We start from the raw sequence: 19,611 nt of genomic DNA, 5'->3' as shown, positions 1-19,611 counted from the left end.
GGCTTTTTTTTGTTTTGACTGGTCATCATCCAAACTTTGGAGTCATTCAGGCTTCTGGAACACATATGAAATAAAGTGTTTCTCATTCAGCTTGGCTGTGTTTTACTCCAAACATTCTAAAACACAAATATTTGTTGTTGTGTGAGAAAACATGCACATTTCTTTGTGGCTTCTTCCATCCTGTCAGCAGCTTGCAGCTGATATTGCATGTTTGCATGGTGGGTATTGGCTCAATGAGCCCCATAGCCCCTCTGCTGCAGAGAGAACCATCTGGCCAGTTCTTGCTATCACCTGCCTTGCAGCTTCAGTGTGTTTCTGCCAGGGTGCCATGGTCAGCAGCTCTCTTTGGTGGCTCTCTGTGAAGGACTGTGGCCTTTCTATTGCTTCACTTCCCCTGTCATACTGCTTATGCAAAGAAACAGCATATTGAAACACTGACATGAAACGTGTGGTGTGAAACTTCCCTTGAAACCGGCTGCTCATGCGTGGTCGTTGTGGCAAAGCTTCAGGGCCCAGAAAAGCCAAGTTAGAAACATGGTCAAACACGATCATGTTCCTGCTGAGAGGGGCAGTCACCAGGCACATCCTCTGCTCTCTCTGGCTCTAGCGTAGTAAAGGTTTTCCGTTCACAACAGAACAGCACATAATTCCTCTTGTAAGAGGAGCTGTTTCACATACACAGAGGGACATTTGCTTGGGGAGCAATTAGAAATCCACGTGGGTCAGAAGTGATACAGGGGTTTAAGAGACTGGCAGCCCGGTTGGCTTTTCCTGCTGATCAGCTGAGTGGTAGTGCTGCTGGAAATTACATAGGATGACGACTGGGGGTTTTTAATAAAGGATGTTTTCTCTTAGGGTGGTTGCTTAAGTGTGTCTCCCTGGTACAAGGACAGATACTTGAAAGCACAAGTGGGGGCACTGAGTGCAGCTGCTTTATTATTTATTTAAGTTTGAGATTCTTAGACTTCTCTAAAGAAAACAGATGTCACGTTTTATGGGAAAGGCCTTTACAGGGAAAAAATCTCTTTAGTTCTTTCATGTGGTATTGATTTGGATGAGATCAGAACTATCACAACGGTAACTGGTTTGTGCACATTGTCTTTCTAGTTGGCCTCAGATTCCTTGAAACAACTTGAAAGAAAATAAGCAGTCCCTAACTTTGTGCTCCAGTACATGTGTGACTCTTCTGTTTCATAAAAAAACTTGTGAATGAGAGAAGTCTGACAGTAATCACACAAAATGTGACCGTTCTCAGAGCAGCTATTCTTTATCTAACCTCTACACCCTTGACTTTGGCTTGGTTGTGGAAGGTTTTTCAAGCATTTCTGAGCAACGTTTTAGGCCCTCTGGTACTGGAGAGAACTCGGTGTGCAGTGCAGAAACAAAGCCCTTGTTTTCTTGGGTTTGACTGGGACAATTAGAATTGTCTTTTACTCTTTTTAAAACCTCAGTCTAGCTTGAGCTCCAAAATCTAAGTTGAAGTGGAGGGACTGCCAATCAACTTTACAGTGATAAAAATCTTTCCATATGTATTTTTACCAAACTAATTTCAAATCTAAGGCTGACAAGCCTTCTGCAAAATACATCAATCACCCCTTTCCTAGTGTCAGCAGGATTTGTTTGACGGGATCCTGGGGTAGCAATGTCCTGTCACATTTTCAATTCTCAGAGATCTGACTTATTAAAATAGTTACAGCAAGACGATAAAATAAAAAAACACTATTGGCAGCATTTGACATCTTCTTGTGGCTCATGCACTGTCAAGCTTTTTTCTTAAGGTATGGGCTCCTAAAGCCATTTAACTACATGGGAATCTTGTCTTCCTCTCTTTATTAAGATATATGTTTAAAACCCTTGGACACACAAACGGTCTTAAAAATACGACCTGCATCTACCTCAAAGGCTCAAAACGGGAGGAAAATATAAAAGGACTCCACATTGATTGCTTTTTTTTCAATGTCACTGAGCCACCCTTATAATTTAAGGTGTATGACTCCTGATTTTCCAAGCTTTGTGTTGACAGTACTGAAATAGTAGGTGAGATGCACAAAGATGTGCAAAAGGTTCAGTTTACCACATAGCTGTTGCCACTCTCTATTGCATCTTAGAATAAATACATGCACCTACACCCATTCTTTCTGTAACTTGGAAAGGTTTGATATGTAAAGGGCAAGCTTGAAAATGTTAATGTAATGCTGTGATACTCTAGACTGCCTTTAACAGGAACCATTAAAATGTGCATAATTATAGGGCAAAATGTCAAGCAGTCAGTTTAATTTACTGATGAATACATAGAATTAATGTTTTGCAACAGTTCCAAGATTTTGAATTACGAATTAGTGGCAAGGTAATATTTTGGTTTGTTGACATTTGTTGAAAGTTTCGGTATTCATTTGGCCTGTGTCTTTGTCCACAGGTGGATTTTGCCTTTACAGTTTGGCAGAGTTTTCCAGAGAGGATTGTAGGGTACCCTGCTCGCAGTCACTTCTGGGACAACACTAAGGAGAGGTGGGGGTATACCTCCAAATGGACTAACGACTATTCCATGGTATTGACAGGAGCTGCTATTTACCACAAGTAAGAACCCAAAGCATCTGCTGTCATCCTTCTGTATGAAAGAAAATAGTGAAGGGGGGTGGGGGGTGAAGAACATTCTTCCGGGGAGGAGAAAAAATGGAAAGATAATAAATGGGTCTACTTTTTATGGGGTAATAATTTAAGTTCTTGGTTTAGCTCTGGGGATCTGGTAATCATTATTGCGCTTGTTGGGTCTCTTTGAAGTCACTTGTATTTTGAGGCAGTCGGACTGCTCTTTTTAACATCAAGAATTACACACTTCAAAGAGCTCCCAAATTCATTAAGCTGCTTGGCTGAATGGCCTGTAGCATAGCAGAAAGGAGGTTACTTCCAGACCAGCTCTGGGTATGTGTTGGCTGACAGCTGCAGGCTGCAGAGTCTTCTGGCTACTCTAGAAATGTAGTACAGCAGACACGTCACAGATCAGCATGTTGCAGCATGTTGGAGAAAACCCATTGTTAGGACTTCAGCAGGCCACAGACCTCTCTAGATTTTAGGAGAAAGTCAGCAAATTCTGGAGTATCTAAACCACATCCCCACAAAGGAGAAGGCAGGCTATAGGGGATGATGCAGGCCCAAAGGAGAATAATTTCAACAATAAGGACAGTAGTAGGCCAGTTATGGAGTTCTCTCCAACTGAATGAAAGAAGAGGTGGCGGATGAATTCATCAGTGTTGTCTGTCACATTATAGCAACGCAGTGCTCTCTTTCCTACTTCTCCATTATCTTGATGCTTAGGTCTGCATTATTTCTTTCAGCCTACATACGAAAAAGGCATGTTTTCTTTCTCCATTAGCACTGTTTATTGCCTTGATGAGATACTGATTTGTTCTCCCTTCTTGTTGAAGGATGAGACCAAAGAAAGGAAGTGGTATATCCAGAGTTGAGTACAAAACTTGTGTCTCAACTGAGACAGAAATTTCCTGGAGTTTGTGATCCCTGAAAGCCCAGTGACTTGTATTAATAACACTGCTGTTGGTTTCCAGATATTATCACTACCTGTACACTCATTACCTGCCTGCCAGCCTAAAGAATATGGTGGACCAACTGGCCAATTGTGAGGACATTCTAATGAATTTTTTGGTGTCAGCCGTGACAAAATTGCCTCCCATCAAAGTAACACAGAAAAAACAGTATAAGGAGACTATGATGGGACAGGTATGTATCCACAACATGTTTTAGCAGTTGGGGTGTATTGATAATACAATGGTTTTACTTCTAAGGCTTACAAAGCGATACAATTCTGTCAATTTGTTTTGCAGTTTTTGGTTCAGCAGAACTGTAAATGGACTTTAGATATGCTTATTATAATGAAGGAGAAGGAGAAATGGCAAACATCTGCTGTGGGTGACAGCTTCTCTTCATAATTTTCTCACACAGTGTTATTCACAGTGATCCCAAACTCATGGAACCGATGATTGCGGTGACCAAATCTCAGTTAAACTCCAGGTTTCTAACTAAATATTCTAGACCTAAGACCTAGTCATGGAATGCTAGAAGCAGAACTAAATTCTAGAATGGTTTTCTAGTTTAAATTGTTATTAATGAATATAATGTACCAACGTCATCCCTGTGCTATTTTAAAGTATGTAGTGTGATTCAAGCACTGACGTTGGACTGTCACGACAGAGGTAATTTGTGATATTCCAGTGTTTTTTTCCACAAGGAACATTTTGTCCCACAGTGACACCATCACTCGCTAGCAACCATGAAATGCTTGCTTTAGATCCTCTTCCAGCTACAGGATAAGCACTCTGGCATTGCAGAGATGGGTATACCTTCTAGTAATAGGGATACGTGGTAGCCTGGGGACACTTTTCCTTCTGCCCTGTGTGAGTGAGCAATGGGAGGTGAGTCCTGCAAGACCTGCAAATCCTAAACAACCTCCCATCTCTGCTGCCATGGTGTCTGTGATCCTCACTACAAACAGCACCATGAATACTAGGGGGCAGGAGAAAGAAGGGGCCCTCTGTTTTCCCCTCACATTTTCTCCTATTAGCATTACTTGGATCTTTGACTGGGGAGTGGCCATGCCAGTTTGTAGACTCCCCTATCTGTATGCCACTGCACTTTCATCTGAGATATAGGTAGCATTCAACAATTCTGGCTCACCTGGGTAGCCAGGAGACCTGTGAACAAGAAGGTGCCGCCCAGAAAGTACCTATTGCTTCCAGTTTGAGCTTCACCTCTCCACAGGGCCATGCTTTGGCTGCTTGGCAAAGTCTGAGCAGTCATTTTTCTTTTTATAGCACGGGTGACTTGAATCAGCCATGAACTATAACTCTCTCCTAAAGACAAGTTGTTCCTGCAGCTTTGGGAAATGTAATGGACCATGTTCATAATTCCCTGAAAGACAAATAAAAAATTAACATAACCTCAGTGTTGTGACAGAGATTAATAGTCATATGGAAATTCACTGTTAATGGCCAGAATGTCTGCTATAATCCTCTAGCAACATGCTTTTGCTTGCTCTTTAGTGGCTCGGTATAATCAAGAGCCTGTAAGCAATGCACCTTATAACCTACCACTTGAGCCAAACTGGACAGGCCTTGGACAAAGATCAAGTCCGACACCCCGCTCGTTTGGCAAGTCCCTGACTTTATCGGTTTCTTCTCATTTTAGTTAACACACTTTGAGTTTATGAATTTATATTTGTGTTTAAAGTATAGTGGAAACATAAGTGCTATACAGAGATGCATGAGAAGTGGCATAAAACAGAACTTGCATTCTCAGCATTCATAGTTTATCTTAAATAATAGTTTTATTATGTTTATACATGTAGTTTAGGTACAGATAGAGAATAATAATTGCTTCAGGGTTGCTAGGGCCTTATTATTCCAGAAGTGCTGAGGTTCCTGGACTTCCGTAGGAACTAGTTTCCCTGAACTCTGGAAAATCAGGCCACAGTATTTAGCACATATGCATTCAAAGACCATAGTTTTTTCCTTGGGTCAGAGTTTAACATGATGTAACGTAGGATGCGCACCTCCAGTGGAAAGCAATGGCCTTCTTGTCTTTCCTGGTGGTTTTTAAGGACTTGTTCTATCTCTGAAATAGCTTGAGGGTTTAAAAAAAAAAAAGTGAGGGATGGGGTGAGGTAGCATGCTGGCAGGCTTTGGGAGGCCTGGTTGTGGGTGTCATGGTCCGGGTCAGGTTGGCTCGTGGTCAAACTCAGGTCACAACGCCGCACTGCCCTCAGCACTGTTTTTAAAGTCAGGGGTGGCCAGCCTGCCGTCACCGTCTCCCGCTGTGGGCAGGGTGTCCTTCCACTGGTTTGAAACCCCCGGCTGAGCAGATTTCAGCTACCGCAGAGCCAGGCGCTCTCAAGCCCCAGCGCTGCTCTGCAGCATGGCGTCAGCCCGGCCGCAGCACCAGCCCTTTCCCGCCGTTTTGGTGTGCTGCGGCCAACATCTGATTTCTGCTCTCCTCTCCACACAGACGTCCCGGGCCTCGCGCTGGGCTGACCCCGACCACTTCGCCCAGCGTCAGAGCTGCATGAACACTTTCGCCAGCTGGTTTGGCTATATGCCGCTGATCCACTCTCAGATGAGGCTCGACCCTGTCCTCTTTAAAGACCAGGTCTCCATCCTGAGGAAGAAGTACCGAGACATTGAACGACTCTGAGGAGCGCTGCTGAGGGGGCCGAGCCGCCCCGCGGCCGCCGGCGTGTGGAGCCAGACTGTGCTGCCGACAGCAAGCGCCCGACCCCGGCGAGCGGCATCCCGGCACCGGGGGTGCGCTGCTCCAGACTGCGTCGAACCGCCCGGCAGGCTTCTGTCGCTCAAGACTAGGTCGTGTACAGTTTCATTATGGAACATTAAATAATTATTTTTGAAATGATTGCTATGCAGGTTTAAACTTTTTTAATGATCAAAAAAAAAACCTATTAAAAACAGAGTTCTTTCTTTAATCAAAATTGTGTTGGTTGTGAATATTTCAAAGCTGCCGTTCTTTCTTTCATGCATTTGATTGTCATTGCCATTTTCATTCATTTTCCCCTGCAAAGTTAAATGCTTGAATCTCATGGGGAGAAAATGCAGCAGGTTCAGAAACAAACTGAGCACAAGCAGGAGAGGACTGAGGTATTAACATTTCTCATTTACTGATGACCTTTTAATTTTTTTTCCTGTTTTCCCCAAGCCAGTAGCAGCCACTATGGCAAAACCCCTCTTGATGGATGGAAAACTGGAGAGCCCCCAACGAGCCAGACGAGAGCGTAGAACCTCTTGGTTAGGGACCCCATTTTTAAAGGCAATCAGCCTTACCTTGAAATGGGAGAGGAGCACTACTGCCAAGGAGCAAACCGGTGACATGGCGCACAGGGACGGCTTCATGCACAGCAGAGGTGTAGTGCTGGTTGTGCATTCTGATAGGAGAGGTGCATCCCGAACAGCCCTGCCTGCGGGTGAGCACCGCAGGGGCGGACAGCATGGCCAGCGTGGCGGCCACGCAGGACACACGCAGCCTGCGAGAGTCCCCGCTGCCTGGGGTCACTGGTACCGCTTGGCTGCAGCAGCTATATTTCTAGAAACAGTTTTGTTCCGAGGGCAAAAGGGATGTCAGGGAAAAAAAAAGAAAGCATGTTAGCGCTTGCAGTGCAGGAATTTGGCCTGTAACAGATTGGTTTATATTAAATCAAAGCATGGGCTTTTCTTTTTTTCTCTCTTTTTTTTTTTTAATTGCAAGTAGGTGGAGATATTCCCTCCTGGAGGTCTGACACCTGAAGTAAAGCATGTGGTCAGACACTGGATACTGGCGGCAGCGGGTGCTCCCAGGCGTATTTGGGGCAGGGTAACTTGGACAAGAAACCTGCCCCTGAAATACCGGCCTTGCTCACGCTCCAAAATGGTTTTATCATTTCAAAAGGAAGTATTTTTAAATTGAAATATTCAAGTTGTTTATTTCTCTGTAGTGTTTTGCTTATTTATATCTTTCTTTCAATTAAAGAATGAAAACAAAAGCAGTGATTTGGGTCAGGAAGATGCCATTCCGATTTGCTAAGAAAACAAGCACTTTAAAAATGTTTTGAACTCTCACATTTTGATGAGGTGCGTTTGGTGCTCTGTAACGATCGCCACGACCAAGAGCTCTGTTAAAGTCTCAGCGAGAGGGTTTAGTGCCAATGCCCAGAAGACCAGCAAGCCTTTCTATACCTCATTCTTTTGTAAACAGGAAATCTGGTAGCAGGGGTGAAGAGTAGCTGGAGTGCTAGGAAGGGTGGACCAGAATTATCACCAGTTTCATTCCAACTCGGGCACCGATTAATTATGCAGCTTTAAGCAGCTCCCATTCTGAGGCATGCTCAGTTTCCTCATTTGTAAAAGTAATAGTTACTGGTTGTAGAGGGAGTGCTGTGAGGCCTAAATAATTTCTCTTGCTGGTAAGTTCAGAATCCCTAAACAGAAAGTGGCTTTAAGAGGGCAAAGTACATATTGCTAAATGTTTGGATGCAACCTGACATGTAAAGACTTGCAAAGAATGCTTTGCTTTGCATATGTATTGTAATATTTGAACAGAGCACAGCGAGTTAGGGCAGGAACATCAGGTTCCTGACATTTTGTGTTAAATCTGAACCAAATCTTTACAGGAATCTACCAAAACATGCGTGAGACTGCAGCTAGTGACTTACACTGCCCAAAGGTGCCACTTTCCCCCACCTCCTTTTGCTCTCCCAGCCCCTGGCCGTGCAGCCTCACGTCACACCCTCTGCCATGCTGGTGCCCAGCAGATGCTTCTGTGAGCCCATTTAACTCGCTAAAATCATGGGAAACTGTCCAGTGATTTATTGGATTTTTAAATGCCATTTTAGAGAGTTAAATCGGCATGTGGAGAGACGTGTAAAGTGGCAAGAGTAGGTAGGCAGGGCCAGGGAAGGAAGGGGAGCAGATTATGCTCTGTCTTTGTAGGGTGAGCTGCTAATTCAACTCCCCACATCCCATAAAAACCTGAACCTCACTTCCCTGTGCTCTCAGGTCTGTGCTTGCTGTTCTGCGGGGGAAGGTGAAGTCCAGTAGGTTGACTTTTCCAAGGTGAATGGCTCAGCAGCTCCCATGCCACTTTTTCCTCTTGAAGATAAGGCAGCTCTTTCAGGGACTGGAATAGGCCTTCTCCTTAGAGTCGGTTTTTGGAGAATGTGTCAAACACTGGATGAGGTTGGCAGGGCTCACGCTTTGCCCCTGTCTCTGCAGGCGAGCACGTAGGTGTGTCCACAGGAGCATCGGCAGCTCTGGGAAGCAGTTAATGGTCTGCAGCCAGCAAGAGGGGCCAGGGAGAGGGAGAGGGAAAGAGGGGACCCTACAAAAACGAGAATTACAATTCTGCTTGGGTTTTAGTTAATGCCACTTTGGGGCACGTGGGTTGGGTTTTTAGTAAAAAGTAGTAGCTAACCATTTTTGGAGTGCAGCGAGTCAGGCCAAGCTTTTAAGCTGTTTGACATTCCGTTATCGTCACTTTTTGGGGTGGCTGAAAGAGACTGTGCTAAAGCTCTCTCTCAATGTGATTCAAGGCCCCTTCTGTTTACAGATCGCTAATTAAACAACTAACAATGAGAGGCTTAGCTCCAGAAGGGATGCAGATAGGTAGGAGAGTTTCTCTTTGCAGCACGTTACCCAGGCATAGCCGTCTCTCTAGGAAAGAATGTGCCTCGCGGCCAGCCTCGAGAATGGCCGTCGGTCTCCGTGTCCACAGCCCGGGTACCCAGGGGAAGAGCTGGATGCAGACCCAGCTTAGAGACTCGGTGTGTTACGCTCAATGTGCACGTTATCGGCCAGCGCTCCTAAGGACAGTAGGCGTGCTTCTGAGCCTCCCATGTGTATCTGTGTTGGGTTGAGCTGTGTTGTTTCCTTAGTGAATGAAACCACCTTTTTATCACGTCCTATGTGCGAGTTAATGGTTCTTTTTTTTTATTTTCTCCCTCCCCTTTATTCAGATGGTGCTGAAACAAGGTTCACTCCTTGTTGCTCCTTTTGTAGGTTTTTTTTTAAATTATTTTTCTTTAACAGCAGGCTATGTTAGCCTTTACTTTACAGGTACTTGAATGCCTGATGACTTGACTGAGCGTTACGCATGTGGCCTTTCGTAAAGGTTACTGACCTTAATTTAATCAGGGGTGAGATGGATGGATGAATGTGAATAGATCCATGCCATTAAAACAGAATAAGAGTAGGGATTAGAGTTTGGGAGAACTGATGAATTTTTAATTGAATTTATTGAAGAAAAAAAAAGATAAAGAAACCCTTCCCGGTTATAATTTGAATGAGATCTATTGCTGGAGGAGGGTTTCATAATGAGAAAGACGCGACAGAAAAATAGGGGCAAACATCCAAGATAGAAAGTGCCTGGCTCTCCTTGTGGTCCCTTGGGCCTCTTTCTATTTTGTGAAAAACTCTAATTATTACCATAACTTTTTCTAGATGTGAATGTTTAAGCTTTGTAACAATTTCATAGTGAACACACTGGTGTGCTAATGCATGGCTATCGAGTGCTTTGATCTTCTCCATTGGAAAACATCATGGATTTGATCAATTTCAGATTGCAATTTCTTTTTTAGAGCCAACTTTGACAAAGAAATTAATCTTTCACCAATGAGCGCCTTTTAAAATAGCTCATTTACCAAAATATGTCATTTGGAGAATGGAAGTAATCACTTGACGCTGAAGCAATGAAGGAAACAGCTAGAAGTACACGTGGATTTTTTTTAAATCTTTACGTTCCCAGTGTAAAATGCAGTGTCCTCCTTTCTCTTTCCCCCCATATCGAAACTAAAAGCCTAGTCAGTGTTTGTCATAACATCTGTATTGACTGGCAACAATTTTATTAATTCCTCCAGCTAAACATCCTCTTACCGCACGGGGTGGATTGGTGGTCTGCTCCTTTCTTCCAGGCTGGCTCTGCTGTCTGTCGCAGAAATGTGGCCTTCAAGGGCGTCAGCCTGACAGAGCCATTTCCTTGGGCTTCAGCGGGATTTCGCAGGGATGGGCCTGGGGTCTTCCGAGAAGGGACCTGCCCCGCGCAGGGTCTTAGCTGGTGTCTGCTGGAAATAAAAACGCATCTTCTAAAGTTTTGTACATCTCACCCTTGTTTAAAGCTAAGTCAAGCTGGCCTTTATACCACTATTTTAACAGTCTTCACACACTTTTTTTTTAAGTTGGAGTTAGATTAGGGGGAGTTAAATTAGGGGGGGTTATGGGACTCATCAGAAGCTTTTGGATGCTCCCTCCCACCCTTTCATGATGTTTTTAGTGACTATTTCACAGTGGATTAGTGAAGATCCAATGGGCCTTGCGACCTTGTACATAATCCTGTATATTTATTTTGAGAGAAAATATGTATAGTGTTTGGATGATGAGAATGGAAACCTGAAATGGGAATTCTTAGGTGGGGAAATGTAAAGCAAAAAAGCAAACAAAAAATACAGTCTTATTTTGTATAAAATGTACATTTTTGAGAAAATTTTCTAATGCATTACCAATGTTTTCATAGTGCTGCCACATCTTTTTTAAAGTGTTTCTCCCTCTTTGTTTGACTATTGACAACATGGTGCAATTAAACCTAAAGCAAGCGTGTGAGTGAGAGAAAAAAGAGAGAATGAGAAATTAAAAAGCCATATAATTTGGTTTACTTCATTAACCTGTATAACATCATAGGTTTACCATCTAAGACAGGTTGTTTTTATAGATAGTGTCACCAAAGACTTTTTTTCTTCAGATTTATTTTGAAAAGTTGTTAATAAAGGACGTACATTTCTGTTGCAGTGTGTTTTTATTTTTGAGGTAGAATAACAAATCTTGCTTGTGCTCTTGAGAATGCAAATTTGGGAGCAGAGCATGCAAATTTGGGAGCATGATTGCCACGTGTCTCAAGTTCAGGGCAGTTAAACGAACGGCTCCTTATCTGCTTTCTCCTCAACTTGAACTAAGCAAGTATGTATATCCTGTGCCTCTGTTACAGAGATAATATACGTGGTGTAGCATCTCTACACAGTGGGAACTAGTCCAGCAACATTGACAGGTGTTTACTGGCTTACCTGAGGGCAGAAAGGCATTCGGTCTGTGTTGCTAGCGTGTGGCAGGACAGTATCCCTGCATTGTGACGCAGTCATTGGTAGGCGACAGTGACATTTAGGAGTGACTGTGAATGTGTATGTGCAAAAAGGATCGCTCCACCACCCTGGAGGCCTTTGAAGGCTGATCCCTGCAGGCTGAGAATATATTCATTTATTGACTCATGTTTATTGTTAGGGACGTATTGGAAGCCTGTGACTGTCACAGGGTGGGTCGCGTTCGTCCCACCTAACTCTACAAGGCACTCAGCTGGACCTCACTGTCTCCCTGCATAGTCAATGGACAGAACAAAGTATTGTTCGGGGTTATCCTCACCCATTTCAGACAGGGGCTTTAGCATGAGATAAGTTGCTCCTCATGTGTGTTGGTTGCGCACTGATGGCAGGTCCTGCAGCACAGATACCAACACCTGATCAGATGAATCCTGTGCTGGGAAAGTTCCTGATAACACCAAAGGGCTCAGGATCATGGCCTGTAAATATGAGGAGTTAGTCTCTCGTTTGGTCCCATCAGCGATGTCCAGGCTGGACTCATCCTTTCTGGAGCATGCCGGAGCATGGAGAGGCCCTTAATATTGTCATCCCATCTGATCTGCCAGTCATAGAACACTGATGTGTCTTTGGGAGAGGCTGAAAGATGCAGGTGAGTCTGCTCTGCTCCTGGTTTTCTGAGACACTACGGCTTCCACTAAAACAGAGCATCTCAACAGACATTGGTGTTTGATATTGGCTATGGGCTTCTTCTCCCTGCAAGAAAATGAGCAAAAATATTACCCTGAAAACGGTCCGAGAACAGTTCCTACTCCTTCAACACCTGAATTCTTGGATTGTGGCCATGTTATTTATACAAAACAACTTGGGGTGCAATTCATTTGATTAAATGTAGGTAGCTTCATCTGCAGGAGCTACCAGAAGACTCTTGTCCACATTAGCAATTAGTATGGGCCTGCTGGTGTAGAGCTGTAGTCTGGCTTCCACGCTATACACATCTCGGAGGGGGTAATTTAGATGTGGAGATGGAATGTGCCAGATGTACTTCTGCATTTTCCAGCTTAGTTTCATCTGAAAAGTATCCAGTTTGTGTGCTCCAACGCCAAAATGAGGTAAGCGGGGAAAATCGGGGTAGACGTCTCGGAAGTACAATGCTGAGCCGAACTGAACCACTGCATCACTGTGCACCCCTCACAGGCTGGTAGTTAGCGGAGTTCAAATCCAAAATAAATCAGATGAACAAGGCCCTCAGAGACTTGTGCCTACTTCATCTCTGTTGGATAAAATTGGAAGGTCTGTAAAGGAAGAACAAGCTCCATTGGAGATCTTTGTGTTGTGCCTGTTAGGTGAGGGAAATCCCACGCTGGGTGTCAGTTTTGCTTGCTAACACACCACACTGGGATTAATAACTGATTCTTAGCTGGAATAAATCAAAATCATGTCCGTGAATTCCCTGGGAACTTGCTTGCTGACATGAACTGAGGATCTGGCCCAAAATGCTTAATGCATATTCAGTTCAACTTTAAATGTACTTTTGGGGATTTTTTGTAACAATCTCACTGAAACTCAATGTGCTATCACTTGAATGGAGATAGATAAGAGAGTTGGTACTGATTGTCGCCTTATTTTATTTTCTTTTTTAGATGATTAGCGCAGAGAAAAGAAACAAGTCTCTGCTTTCCCTTTCTAAAGCTATTAGCTAATTGTATGCACTATGTTATCGGAAAGAAAACAGATTTTGCTCAAGATTTTGAGCAGTGTGACAGTGGCGTTCTAGTAGCTGCATGATGTGCTTTATTCCACACTTTTGTTCCCCTACATGGCATTCAGAGCTGTATGCGGATTTTATGAGCTGCCAGCTCCAGGTACTGCTGGTGCCGGGGAGCTCATTTTGCACATTACCTGCATTTCTATTGCGCATTAAGGATGGCTGGGTGCTCCATGCTGCAGTGGCTCCTCTGTGCAGCTTGGGCTCCTCCCCATTTCCCTTCTGTAATTAACTATTGTTTTGCTGGTGGTGGTGAAGTAAATTAAGGAACAGATGTTCTTTTTTCCAGAAAACATAAGATAAAGCCATTCTTGAGATTTCACAAGATGAATAACATGACTAAAAAAAAAAAAAAAAAAAAGACACAACACTCCCCTGAAGTTGCAGCAGAAATGAGAATTTTGAGTCTGTAAAATATATTCCCTCAAATTTCTCCCTTCCTCTCTACATAGAAGCAGCTCCCCCTCATGATTACAAAACAACCACAAGGCAGACCAGTTGCTGGCAACTGAGAGATACATTTTGGGTTTTCTTTGTTTCTGAAACACATACACATTCAGTTCCTGCTTGTATTAAGCATCCTGAGGTCTGCAGCAGCTGCAGTGGGGTTTTAATTTGGTAGCCCTGTAGAAGACTGAAAAGGTCCTAAATCTTCAGGAAAGAGTTTAAGAACTTTTATGGCATCTTGCCTTGGAGATGGAGAAACAGAGGCAGCAGCTCTGCTCTTTTGAAAATACAAGTCCAAAATGGGCTAGTCAGGTATTTAAAAATGTTCAGTTTTTAGTTCAGCAATGATTTGCTAAGCGGAGCGGGCACTAGGGTTTTTCTGAAAATCTGCCCCATTTTACTGTCTCATCACCAAAACCTGCTGTGGAGCTGTACGATGCAGTAGAAAATGTACCGATGGACTGATTGCCATATACACACTATTGCTACCACTAATGGAGCATCAGGGAGCTGGGAAGACAATATGAAAATGCACAAGTTAAGAATATCTGAAATTAGGTTAAAACCCCAGGAATTTAAAACACATTAATGAAGGGCAATACAGAAAGGGGAAATGGATTTTCCTCTTGCTTCGACTGGTGTAAATCCCTCTTGTTTGTGTTGAGGACAGTGGATAGTTCTGAACCTGAAAAAGGGTGGAATTAGACTTTCAAAGCATGAAGTTACAGTACCTTTTTATTCAGTGATGTCTTGATCCTGTTAGATAACAAAGCACAGTTACAATGTGAGCAGCACCTTGTGAGAGGCTCCCGAGAAAACACAATCCTCTGCTTTCCCTGAAACAGGCAGTTAAAGTACTATGTTAATGCCAACCAGTGACTACATTAAGATTATTTTTAATATCCAGCAAATCCTCAAGAGAAGCTGAAATAAAACATTTGTCACTTTATAATTTTTAAGAAAAATGTATACCAGTTCATTGCAATTCCATTTCCCTCGCAGCAGTAATAGAATTGTTGCTATTAGGACTAAAACTGAGTCTAGCTCAGGAAGATCTAAAAATTGGGAATTGCTTGTGATACCAAGCAATAATGTTGTTTTCAAAATCCACAGATGATTTAAATGCAATCCCCTTAAGAACTGAAATCTGTCTAGTTCACTCCAAAGGCAAATAAATTCAATGTATATTTTTCTCTCCCTCTCTTAGAGCAGGGACAAATTCTGCTCTCAGCATACTGGAGTAAATCCAAAATTATTGCAGTCTTCCTCATGCTTCCCCTGAGCCCCAGTCCGCAGTCCCACAGGAGATCAGTGAGATTCCTTAGATGTGTGGCTTTGTGGTGAGCATTGCTTGAGGACACCTTGGGACTGAATCTTCCCCTCGGAGCCAGTTGAGAGGGTGCAGTGGCTTTGCTGAGCACAGAATCACAGAATCACAGAATGGTAAGGATTGGAGGGCACCCCTGGAGATCATCTCACCCAAACCCCCTGCTTGAGCAGCCACACCTAGAGCAGAGGGCACAGAAACAGGCCCAGGTGGGTTTTGAATGTCTCCAGGAAAGGAGACTCCACAACCAACCTGGCAGCCTGTTCCAGTGCTCTGTCGGTAGTTTTAACTCATATTCAGGTGGAATTCCCTGTGTTCCAATTTGTATCCATTGACCCTTGTCCTGTCATTGGGCATCACTGAAAAGAGTCTGGCCCCATCCTCTTGACACCCACCCTTTAGATATTTATAAGCATTGATATGATCCCCTGTCAGTCTTCCCTTCTCCAGGCTGAAAAAAAACCCAAGTCTCTCAGCCTTTCCTCATAAGGGAGATGCTCCAGGCCCCTGATCATCTTCGTAGCTCTGCACTGAACTCTTTCCAGTAGTTCCCTGTCTTTCTTGAACTGGGTGAGCCCAGAACTGGACACAGTACTCCAAATTTGGTCTCAGTAGGGCAGAGTAGAGGGGGAGAATAACCTCCCTCAACCTGCTGGCCACACTCCTTGTAATGCACCCCAAGATACCATTAGTCTTCTTGGCCACAAGGGCACATTGCTGGCTCAGGGTCAACTCGTTCTCCACCAGCACTCCCACATCCTTCTCAACAGATCCACTTTCCAGTAGTTCAGCCCCCGAGCTGTAGTGGTGCATGCGGTTGTTCCTCCCCAGGTGCAGGACCTTGCACTTGCTCTTGTTGAGTTTCATGAGGTTCCCCTCGGCCCAGCTCTCCAGCCTGTCCAGGTCTCGTTGGATGGCAGCACAGCCTGCTGGTCTATCAGCCACTCCTCCCAGCTTGGTATCATCAGCGAACTGGCTGAGATTACACTCTGTCCCTTCATCCAGGTCGCTGCTGAATATGTTGAACAGGACTGGACCCAGCACAGACCCCTGAGCAACACCACTAGTGACAGGTCTCCAACCAGACTCTGCCCTGTTGATCACAACCCTCTGAGTTCCGTTGTTGAGCCAGTTCTCTGTCCACCTCAATGTCCACTCATCCAACCCACACTTCCTTAGCTTGCCTGTGAGGGTGTTATGGGAGACAGTGTCAAAAGCCTTGCTGAAGTTGAAGTAAACAACATCCACTGCTCTGCCTTCGTCGACCCAGCCAGTCACGCCATCATAGAAGGCTATCAGGTTGGTCAAGCATGATCTCCCCTTGGTGCATCCATGTTGACTATTTATGATAACCTTCTTGTCCTCTACTTGCCTGGAGATGACCTCCAGGATGAACTGTGCCATCACTTTTCCAGGGATTGAGGTGAGGCTGACTGGCCTGTAGTTTCATGGGTCCTCTTTCTTGCCGTTTTGGAGGATTGGAGTGACATTTGCTACCCTCCACTCCTTATGTACCTCTCCTGTCCTCCATGGCCTTTCAAAGATGATGGAGAATGGCTTAGTGACAACATCTGCCAGTTCCTTCAGCACTCACGGGTGCATCCCATCAGGGCCCATGGATTTCTGAGGATCCAGTTTGTGTAAATGATCTCTAACCCAATCCACCTCAACCAAGGGGAAGTCCTCCTTTCTCCAGATATTCTCTCTCTCCTCTGGGGGCTGGGATGCCTGAAGGCCAGCCTTAGCAGTAAAGACTAAAGCAAGCAAGGCATTCAGCAACTCCACCTTCTCTGCATACTGCGTCACCAGGGCCCCTTCCTCGCTCAGTAGTGGGCCCACTGTATCCCCAGTCTTCCTCTTACTGCTGATGTATTTAAAGAAGCCCTTCTTGTTATCTTTGACATGCCTTGCCAGATTTAGTTCCATGTGGGCCTTGACCTTCCTCGTTGCATCTCTGCATACCCTGACAACATTCCTATATTCCTCCCAAGTGGCCAGTCTCTTTTTCCACATACTGTAAACCTTCTCCTTCCATTTGAGTTTCTCTAGAAGCTCTTTGCTTATCCATGTGGGTTTCCTGGCTCCTTTGCTTGACTTCTTCCTCATAGGGATGCACCGATCTTGAGCTCAGAGGAAGTGGCCCTTGAATACTGACCAGCTCTCTTGGACCCCCCCTGCCTTCTAAAGCTCTAACCCATGGGATTCCTTGAAGACACCAAAGTTAGCTCTTCTGAAGTGCGTAGCTGTAATCCTACATGTCACCCTGCTTCTACCATGCAGGATCCTGAGCTCCACCATCTCATGGTCACTGCAGCCAAGGCTACCCCCAACCCTCACACCCTCCACCAGACCTTCTTTCTTAGTATAAGGCCCAGCAGCACATCTTGTCTCATTGGTTCCTCCACCACCTGTGTCAAAAAGTTATCCTCAATCCTCTGCAGGAACCTCCTGGATTGTGCGCGCCTCACATGTTGCTTTTCCAGCAAATATCAGGGTGGTTGGAATCCCCTGTGACGACCAGGGCCTGCAACTGTGAGGCTACTTCTAGCCTACTTCCAGCTGTCTGTAGAAGGCCTTGTGGACTTCCTCTTCCTGCTCAGGTGGCCTGTAACAAACAGCCACAACAGTGTCACACATTTGCTTCCCTTGATTTTTACCCATATGCTCTTGACTCGTTCTTCCTCCACCCCTAGGTAGAGCTTGACACATTCCAGTTGCTCCCTCACATAAAGGGCAACTCCCCCACCTCACCTTGCTGGCCTGCCTTTCCTAAAAAGTACGTAGCCATCCATAACCACATTCCAGTCATGCGAGCTATCCCACCATGTCTCTGTAACTGCAATCAGTTTGTGGCCCTGTGACTGCACACAGACCTCTAGTTCCTCCTGTTTATTCCCCATGCTGCATGTGTTGGTGTACAGGCATTTCAGAGAGGTAACTGAGCATGCAGGTTTCCCTGGAGGGGTGCACAAGGACCCACTATAGCCATGCACACCCTTGAGGTGGTTGGGTTTCTGACTGTCATATTGTGAAGCAGCTAAGGTATCTTTGTTGCTGCTCTGGTTGGCCTGGCTTATTTCTCTGTTGGATGTGATGGCATTAGCATTGCCGCTTTGGACCCCGCACCCCGAGTCCTTCAGTTTAAAGCCTGCCTCGCCAAGTTGGCCAGCCTGCTGCCGAAGATTCCCTTGCCCCGTCTAGACAGGTGGATTCCATCCCCTCCTAACAGGCTATGGCTGCTGGGGAAAGTCCCCTTGTCATAAAAGCCAAAACCCTCACGATGGCACCAGCCATGTAGCCAGGATTTGCATTATTTTTCTGTTATTGGCTGCCCATTTTTTTCCAACTGGTAAAATGGAGGAAAAGGTGACTTGGCCATCAATATTTTTTACTTCCCTCCCCAGGGCTTTATAGTCTTCCTTGGTTCTGCCCAGGCTCTGACAAGGCTCTGCTGGGTTCTGCCCAGCATAACTTGTGCCCACATGGAAAAGTAACAGTGGATAGTGACCTGTGCTCTTGACAAGTTGTGGCACCCTCTCAGCAATGTCTTGGATCGTAGCTCCCGAAAGGGAGCAAACCTCTCGTGACTCCCTGTCAGGTTGGCAGATGGGTGCCTCACTGTCTTTGGACAGACAGTCACCCACTATGAGCACTTGTCTCTTTTTTTTACGATATCCACTGCATGCTGCTGGTACAGTTGTGCTGCTGTGCAATACTAGTCCAGAAGTGGGACATAATGAACAGGGTCGGGGTGGGGCTTAGCCTCCCTGAAGTGCTTTTTATGGCCCTAGTAACAGAAGTCAAGTCTGATACATTTGGAGGAATAATGTCAGTACCAAGTAAAGTGCCAAGGAAGGCAGTTTTCATGTAATGAGACCAAGAACTGGTTGATAGCATTCTTGGTCCTATTCCCAACTCTTCTAATGATTTATTCTGAGGTAAAACCCCATTTAATCTCTCTGCACCTCACTGTTCCTAAACAGCAAGTGGATATTCATAAATATCCTCATTTTGCAAGGAAGAATGTGAGCTTTAGGGGTTCATGCCAGTGCTTTTTGGTCCTCAGATGAAGCACTTGGTTTAAGAGTAGATTTTTATTATAGCACATGGAAGAAGCTCTGGAGCTGGTATGAGTAGGTGGGAGTGCTGAAGGTGGCTGCTTGTAACCCCTCATTTTGTTGCATATGTAATGGGTTGCAGTCTCCAGACATTTATTCTATTTAACTTCTAAATGAAGAGAAGGCTTGGAAAAGAATAATGATTTATACTGACACACAGCAATAATACTATCACAGTCGCAACCACTTACAAAAATGGTTCAAAGTCATTATCCCTGTATAACAAAGGGGCAGACTTTGAGGTCCAGTCTTGTAAGGCATGGCCATCCCAGCCTGTTGAGTCCCAGTTCATTACAATTATGGATATACACTGTCTGCAGCT

The 19,611-nt window shown here is 44.7% G+C and overlaps 1 protein-coding gene across 1 annotated transcript in view; it reads left to right on the top strand.

Moving 5' to 3' along the window:
* Positions 1-6,493, top strand: part of EXT1 (exostosin glycosyltransferase 1) — a 180,538-nt gene extending 174,045 nt beyond the window's left edge. The window contains exons 9-11 of the mRNA XM_075085645.1: positions 2,417-2,577; positions 3,564-3,735; positions 6,016-6,493. Of these exons, the coding sequence (XP_074941746.1) occupies positions 2,417-2,577; positions 3,564-3,735; positions 6,016-6,201 (519 nt within the window). The 3' untranslated portion in view covers positions 6,202-6,493. The remainder of the gene's footprint in view (positions 1-2,416; positions 2,578-3,563; positions 3,736-6,015) is intronic.
* The last annotated feature ends 13,118 nt before the right edge of the window (positions 6,494-19,611 follow it).

Source organism: Phalacrocorax aristotelis, chromosome 2 (assembly GCF_949628215.1).
Source record: "Phalacrocorax aristotelis chromosome 2, bGulAri2.1, whole genome shotgun sequence".
Classification (NCBI taxonomy): Eukaryota; Metazoa; Chordata; class Aves; order Suliformes; family Phalacrocoracidae; genus Phalacrocorax; species Phalacrocorax aristotelis.
The sequence above is the reverse complement of the archived record's forward strand: the minus strand, read 5'-3'. Positions and strand labels throughout refer to the sequence as shown.